General features: G+C 38.4%; 1 protein-coding gene across 1 annotated transcript; it reads right to left on the bottom strand.

Annotated features, from left to right (window-relative positions):
* Window positions 1-3,503: 3,503 nt before the first annotated feature.
* LOC106599177 (complement factor H) lies at window positions 3,504-6,159 on the bottom strand. The gene is made up of 6 exons (XM_014190296.2): window positions 6,028-6,159; window positions 5,570-5,761; window positions 5,190-5,366; window positions 3,996-4,121; window positions 3,746-3,771; window positions 3,504-3,661 (listed from the first exon to the last, which is right to left on the bottom strand). The coding sequence occupies exons 1-5, from the start codon at window positions 6,086-6,088 to the stop codon at window positions 3,749-3,751; spliced, it is 579 nt and encodes a 192-aa protein (XP_014045771.1). The 5' UTR covers window positions 6,089-6,159; the 3' UTR covers window positions 3,504-3,661; window positions 3,746-3,748.
* Between the last annotated feature and the right edge of the window lie 2,551 nt (window positions 6,160-8,710).

Genomic DNA, 8,710 nt, shown 5'->3' with positions numbered 1-8,710 from the left:
AACTCGACTTCTCTCTCTCTGTCCAATACAATCTCTAAATAAACTCGACTTCTCTCTCTCTGTCCAATACAACCTCTAAATAAACTTGACTTCTCTCTCTGTCCAATACAACCTCTAAGTAAAGAAAACCACATGTAAGATACAGGAGGATCATTTATAGAGTGTCCCACATATACATTACTGTATGTAAATCATTTATTGAAAGTTTCAGAGTGTTGTTTCTACATTTAATTCAGTCATGAGCAGTTCTTTACCATTGCTGCTGCACACCTAGTGATCATGTCAGCATGCATTGCACCCATCCCACCACAGGAGTCATTTGAGCACAATGGGACAAGAACAGCCCTGCTGGCCAGCTGTGACAGAGCCTGGACTCGAACCAGAATATCTACTGGCACAGCTTGCACAGCAGTGCAGTGCCTTAGATCACTGCGCCATTCAGGAGGCTCTATCCATTCCTAAAACGATGGAGATTGGTCATGATAGAACCCTACTCTGCTCCCCTCCATTTTAATCCCTTGTGCTAAAAGCTCTGACGTAAGCTTATTAACCTGTCTGGGCTAGGGGGCAGTATTTTCACGGCCGGATGAAAAACATACCCAATTTAACCTGTTGGGGCTCGGGGGCAGTATTGAGACATTTGGAAAAAAATATGTGCCCATTTTTAACTGCCTCCTACACCAACTCAGAAGCTAGGATATGCATATTATTAACACATTCGGATAGAAAACACTCTGAATTTTCTAAAACAGTTTGAATGGTGTCTGTAAGTATAACAAAACTCATATTGCAGGCAAAAACCTGTGAAAAATAGATCCAAAAAAATGTGGATTTTGTGACTGTACTATTTAGTGTCATTGTTTTATAGATACCATAGTGAGAAAGGATTCATTTCGCAACACCTACGGCTTCCACTAGATGTCAACGATCTTTATAAAGTTGTTTGAAGCGTCTATGATAAACAGAGAGCAAATTAGAATCCAAGGAAGTTGACATGTCATCACTTCATTTTTTTGCGCCTGCGCATAAATCTGAGAGACGTGAGTTTGTCATCATTTTTTATCTAGACATAGGATAGGTTGTGTGAAAATATTACTGATGTTTAACGTTAAAAATGGACCAAAAGATTAATGCTAAACAACATTTGACATGTTTGAACGAACATAAATAGATTATTTACTAGGTTTTTTTAGCTTTTCGGCGTGATTTTACCAGCCCCACACCACGTTTTGTGGGAGCATAATGAACGCTAAGTACTTGGTGTTATTTGGACATAAATTATGAACTTTGTCAAAAGAAACCACATTTGTTCCGGACCTGGAATGCCTTCCGGACCTGGGATCCTGCCTTCTGATGGAGATAATCAAAGGTAAGGGGGTATTTACAATGTTATTATCGATTTTAGATGATGCTAACTGTATAGCATAGCCTGTTGTTCTTAGCATAGCACCCCGTTTATTGCAAAATGTGATTTCCCAGTAAAGTTATTTTGAGATCTGGCCATTCGGTAGCAATTACGAGATGATAATATATTATTCTTTGAATGACAATATTATAATTTACCAATGTTTTCGAATAGTAATTTTGTTATGTTCACCGGAAGCATTTCAGAGAAGAAAAAAATCTGAATTTCACGCTACTGTAAAATGCTGTTTTTGGATATAAATATGAACTTGATGGAACAAAAAATGCATGTATTGTATAACATAATGTCCTAGGAGTGTCATCTGATGGAGATTGACAAAAGTTAGTGCATAATTCAAGCTGGTTTCTGCTTTTGGTGATGCCTGACCTTGAATTGAAAATGGATGTTTGTACTTTTGTGGCTATGTACTGTCCTAACATAATCTAACTTTATGCTTTTGCCGTAAAGCCTCTTTGAAAATCGAACAATGTGGTTAGATTAAGGAGATGTTTATCATTTAAATTGTGTAAAATAGTTGATTGTTTGGGAAATTGAAATTATTAGATTTTTGATGTTTTGAATTTCCAGCCTTGTTAGCAATCCCGGCTCGGGGTTCATTGCTAACCTGTAGCCCCAATTAAACAGGTTACTACTCTGGCCCAGAAACTAGAATATGCATATTATTAGTCGATTTGGATCGAAAACACTCAGAAGTTTCTAAAACTGTTTAAATGGTGTCTGTGAGTATAACAGAATTCATATGGCAGGCAAAAACCTGAGAAAAATCCAAGCAGGAAGTGAAAAGTCTGAGAATTGTAGTTCTTCTTTTGATTCTCTATCGAAGCTCCAGTGTCTGTGGGATGACGTTGCACTTCCTAAGGCTTCCATTGGCTGTCTAAAGCCTTCAGAAAGTGGTTTGAGCATTTTTCTGTCACTGGGCAGAGTATAGGAGCACAGTTACTGAGTGGTCTGCCTGGCAACAAAGGGATTGGATATGCTCGGTCCCGCGAGCGCGCCCCTCGTTCTTTTTCTTCTTGAATGAATATGCTATTGTCCGGTTGGAATATTATTGCAATTTTACGTTAAAAATACCATAAAGATTGATTTTAAACAGCGTTTGACATGCTTCTAAGTACGGTAATGGAACATTTTGACTTTTCGTCTCTTGTTCCGCACTCGCGCGTTATGCCTTTGGATAAGTGATCTGTATGCACGAAGGTATTTGGACATAAATATGGATTATTTGGAACAAAAACAACATTTCTTGTGGAAGTAGCAGTCCTGGGAGTGCATTCTGACGAAGATCAGCAAAGGTAATACAATATTTCTAATTCTAATTCTGAGTTTAGGTTGCCCCGAATTTGGCGGGTGTCTGAATAGCTTGCTGTGATGGCTGAGCTATGTACTCAGAATATTTAAAAATGTGCTTTCTCCATAAAGCTATTTTAAAATCTGACACAGTGGTTGCATAAAGGAGTAGTCTATCTATAATTCTTAAAATAATTGTTATGTATTTTGTCAACGTTTATGATGAGTATTTTTGTAAATTGATGTGCACATTCACCGACGTTTTGGTGGGAATACATTTTCTGAATATCACGCGCCAATGTAAAATGCGGTTTTTGGATATAAATACGAACTTTATCGAACAAAACATACATGTATTGTGTAACATAATGTCCTAGGAGTGTCATCTGATGAATATCGTCAAAGGTTAGTGCTTCATTTCGCTGTGTTTTGGGTTTTATTGACACATGTCCTTGCTTGGAAAATGGCTGTGTGATTATTTTTGTCTATGTACTCTCCTAACATAATCTAATGTTTTGCTTTCGCTGTAAAGCCTTTTTGAAATCGGACAATGTGGTTAGATTAACGAGAAGTGTATCTTTAAAATGGTGTAAAATAGTCGTATGTTTGAGAAAGTTGAATTATGACATTTTGTTGTTTTTTAATGTTCCACCCTGATATTTCACTGGCTGTGTAGCGTCCCACCTAGCCCATAGAAGTTAAAGATCAGTGATACTATCAAGGGCAGTGTGCGGTTTCCTTTTTCCTTCATTTTGTGCTGTAAATAATTTTCTATATCATGACCCAAATGTAAAAGCTACATTTATCAGTTATATCCTAAACAATCTATTGATTTCCTGTTACTAGCCCTGTTAAGAAAATACACATATGCTGTGATATGTGAACAAATGGACAAGGTATCATCCATCCTCAGGTCTTTCAGTAAGTCACATCTTCATCATGAACAACCTGAAATAAAAATCATAATATTTTTAATACTGTAAACTCTTACGAGTTTTGTAATCCACCGTGTAGGGATGCACAAAAACTTACCCATTATGGATCTACATTTTCATTACCTGAATGGGATGACATGGTAGTTCATATTTTGAGAGAAAAAAATAGGCCTACTGTAACATTTATTGAAGTACAACTAAGAGACAAAATACACCTACTGAGAATAACTGAGATAAAACAGGTTCATAGAGGAAGGAAAGCACCGAGACATTCCCCCCCACCAGCTAAATTAGCATATTAAGGTATCTAGGCAATTGGTAGATTTCAGAAAGGTTTTTCGCTTTACCACAGTTTTCCTCGTCGCTGTTGTCGGAACAGTCGTTGTCTTTGTCGCACCTCCAGGTGGTCGGTATACACCTTCTGTTACTGCACTGAAACTGGCTGTCCATACACTTCCGTAAGTCCTCATGACCTGTTGGAGAGAGTTATGGTAGGTGTGAAAATGAATCTGGTAAAAAGATTGAAATCAGCAAGCACAAATGAATGGTTTCCACAGGTTGCATTTGTTGTTATTGACTTTACCTGCATTAGGTTAAATTTCAGCAAGGAAAGCTGTGAAATGACCCTTTTAAAATTTAATAATACATTCCCATTATGTCTTTAATGAATGACCCAGCTAAGCTTTACAGTATAGCAGCATATTAAACAAATATTGTTCTGATATTTCTTAATTTCTTTATTTTTCTGGATTATGTGTGTATTGTTATTTATTTTAATTGGTTTTAATGCCATGTATTACTGCCCTGTTGGAGCTAGAAACACAAGCATTTCAACTGCACATGCAATAACATCTAAAAATATGTGTACTTGACCAATAACATTTGATTAGATTTCAGATTAAGAGATAAATGTGATTATTACAAGAAATGTTATTTGCTCACTTTTGACTTTTCAATGAAACGGCTAGGAAACAAGGCTTATGGTCAGTTTTAAACTTGTGGTTATGTTATATTATTAGAAACCCTTCTGGAGGACTCTGGACTGAAGCTCAAAGTCAATACTGTACTGCTCTCTTCAGTGACACAAAAATGCAGTACAGACGTCAGAACACAGAAATCAGTTGGATCTTAAAGGGATAGTAGTCCCGTGTGGCTCAGTTGGTAGAGCATGGTGTTTGCAATGCCAGGGTTGTGGGTTCGATTCCCACGGGGGACCAGTACGGAGAAAATAAATGTATGAAATGTATGTATTCACTACTGTAATTTCCTCTGGATAAGAGCGTCTGCTAAATGACTAAAATGTAAAAATGGATAGTGTGAGATTTTAAGCCCTGCTTCGATTTACCCCAATCAAGATGAAATAATGGATAAAAATTGTATTTTTCTGCGTCCAGTATGAAGGAAGACAAAGGTAGTTTTGCGAGTCAATAACTGGAAGTCTACCGGAATGGCTAGCATGCTCAAGTTCATCTGACTCAGGGTAAGTAGGAAAAGGGCTTATTTGCCAAAATCTGGCACAATCCCTTTAAGTCAGTACTCACTGCATGTGGGGACTGAGGTCCATTCTCCTGAAAGGCAGAATATATCTGCATTCCCCTCCATCATGAAGGATCTTTTGCATTTATAAACCACTTTTGATCCATTACTAAACTTGTGTTGATAATGTTGAACAATGGTTGCATGGTTCACTTGAGGAGGTGCATCACAAGAACGACTGGCTGTGAAGATACAGTACAAACAATGATTAGTAAAGAAATAAAGGACAACGAAGTACAAGAGATGATAGTACTGAACGTTGTTCACAACACAAATGTTTCATATTTCCTGTCACACCAACATCCCCTCTTTCCTGTACCGAAAGTTTTCTGAGTTTTTACACTACTCTTTGCTATAGATCAATGTTAGAGCAGACAGTACTTACCCGTGCACAGAGGACTATCAGACCATCTACCATTCTCACATTTAATCATCCCCCACCAGCCTTCCATTGGTGTCTTCAGACCTTTATCACAGGCATAAGTCAAAGTCATGCCATCCTGGTACATTTCCTGCTCCGGGTCAACAAAGCCATTGTCCAGTTGGGGTCTTTGACAGCCTTTTCCAGATTCTTGAGCTGAAAAATGACAGAAAATACATGTATTATTATGCATCATCTGTCTGCACAATGACCTTTGTTCAACAAATACAGTGCATCTTGGATAAGAAATGTATAGATGAGTGTTTCTGCCCTGTACTAGGCCTTTTTATTAATTACACGTACACCACATATAGGCACTGCCTTTAGAAAAAACATCAGTGCTCACAATTCATTGAATGTGTAAAGAATACTAAATGCAATTTTCATTGAATGAATAGTTAGTGTATATCATAATGTCTTACCTTTAACACCGTAGGACCAGATGTGTAGTACAATAATGACATACAGTGGTATTTCCTTCATTCTCTCTCCACTGGTGTTACATGTACACTGAGAAATGAATTAACTGGAGTCTGAGTCTGAGTTGGGGCTTTTTAAATTCAACCAAGGTAATTATTGTCGGGGGTGGATCTTAAACTTGTGCCTTTGGGCAGCACTGTGGAAAAATACAAGATGTCACAATTAACAAAGAAGGATTTTTTTACAGTGGAAAAATAGTGAATTAATTAACATTTTAAATATTGTTTTTGTTCACATAATGAACTAAGGATTGTTTAAATCTGAAGTTGTGTGTTGAACTATCTTTAAAAACAAAAATCTTATTTTAAATTCCATGAAACTGTCCTATGGGCGATGCACTAGTTCCAAATATTTCTTATATTCTGTAAATGTCTCACCAAAGTTACTAGTGTTTGATCATTTTGAGACTGTTTCAGATGCATCCATGTTAAGAAATGAAAATGACTAATATCATTCAAGGACACGTATTGATCTTTTGTTAACAATTTATTTGAGGAAATGTCCATGACTAAGTTCCTGTGAAAAAATATGCATCCACACACAAATAATGTTGTGTTAAGATAGGAACTAATCAATGGTTGACACGTGTGTAGTTTTGATGGAGAAATTTGATTTAAAGAGATATATTGAAAATGAAATGTTGGATTTTGCAATGACTACGGGCCATTCAGCAAAATTAGAAGTATGTTTCGATGTCTGGATGAACTGTTTTAAGAGCATGGACCTGTGTTCCCTTCAATGCGCCAAATCAATTGAGAAAAACTGAAAATTCCAGACGGCTTTGAGATCTATTGAAGTCAAGAGGCAGATGTTAAGGGATACATAGACAAAATAATGTTTGTTTAGCAGACACATGCCAAGGGTCAAACAAATATTTGCAGTTTCTTTATGAACTGCACCAATTTCTTAACACCTTGTTGTCCAATTCAACCACGGAAAGTCTGAGACTTGACTAGCATGATTGTTGGCTTTTGACCAAAAGTGTAAACCAAAAATATGCTGATGCTTTGAATTGATATGGTGCAAATTGCCAAATATGACATGTCTGTGTCAAATCAAATCAAAGTTTATTTGTCACGTGCGCTGAATAGAACAGGTGTAGTTCTTACAGTGAAATGCTTACTTACAGGCTCTAATGAACAGCGCAATTTTAAAATAAAAAATAGGTATTAGGTGAAAAATGGATATCTAAAGAAATAAAAACAACAGTAAAAAGACACAGAAAAATAACTGTAGCGAGGCTGAATACAGCAGCGAGGCTATGACAGTAGTGAGACAATGACAGTAGTGAGACAATGACAGTAGTGAGGCTATGACAGTAGTGAGGCTATGACAGTAGTGAGACTATGACAGTAGTGAGGCTATGACAGTAGTGAGGCTATGACAGTAGTGAGACAATGACAGTAGTGAGGCTAAGACAGTAGTGAGACTATGACAGTAGTGAGGCTATGACAGTAGTGAGGCTATGACAGTAGTGAGGCTATGACAGTAGTGAGGCTATGACAGTAGTGAGGCAATGACAGTAGTGAGGCTATGACAGTAGTGAGGCAATGACAGTAGTGAGGCAATGACAGTAGTGAGGCAATGACAGTAGTGAGGCAATGACAGTAGTGAGGCAATGACAGTAGTGAGGCAATGACAGTAGTGAGGCTATGACAGTAGTGAGGCTATGACAGTAGTGAGGCTATGACAGTAGCGAGGCTATGACAGTAGCGAGGCTATGACAGTAGCGAGGCTATGACAGTAGCGAGGCTATATACAGTAGCGAGGCTATATACAGTAGCGAGGCTATATACAGTAGCGAGGCTATGACAGTAGCGAGGCTATATACAGTAGTGAGGCTATGACAGTGGCGAGGCTATATACAGAGCGAGACTGACAGTAGCGAGACTATGACAGTTGTGAGGCTATGACAGTAGCGAGCCTATATACAGTAGCGGGGCTATAGACAGTATCGAGGCTTTATACAGTATCGAGGCTATATACAGTAGCGAGACTATGACAGTAGCGAGATATGACAGTAGAGAGACTATGACAGTAGCGAGACTATGACAGTAGCGAGACTATGACAGTAGCGAGGCTATGACAGTAGCGAGGCTATATACAGAGCGAGACTGACAGTAGCGAGATTATGACAGTAGCGAGATTATGACAGTAGCGAGGCTATGACAGTAGCGAGCCTATATACAGTAGCGAGGCTATGACAGTATCGAGGCATTATACAGTAGCGAGGCTATATACAGTAGCGAGACTATGACAGTAGCGAGGCTATGACAGTAGCGAGGCTATGACAGTAGCGAGGCTATAAACAGTAGCGAGATTATGACAGTAGCGAAGCTATATACAGTAGCGAGGCAATATACAGTAGCGAGGCTATGACAGTAGCGAGGCTATGACAGTAGCGAGCCTATATACAGTAGCGGGGCTATAGACAGTATCGAGGCTATATACAGTAGCGAGGCTATATACAGTAGCGAGACTATGACAGTAGCGAGACTATGACAGTAGAGAGACTATGACAGTAGCGAGACTATGACAGTAGCGAGACTATGACAGTAGCGAGGCTATGACAGTAGCGAGGCTATATACAGAGCGAGACTGACAGTAGCGAGATTATGACAGTAG

The sequence above is a fragment of the Salmo salar genome, chromosome ssa03, assembly GCF_905237065.1.
Source record: "Salmo salar chromosome ssa03, Ssal_v3.1, whole genome shotgun sequence".
Taxonomy (NCBI): domain Eukaryota; kingdom Metazoa; phylum Chordata; class Actinopteri; order Salmoniformes; family Salmonidae; genus Salmo; species Salmo salar.
Note: the sequence above shows the minus strand (reverse complement) of the source record. Positions and strands in the feature narration are given on the sequence as shown.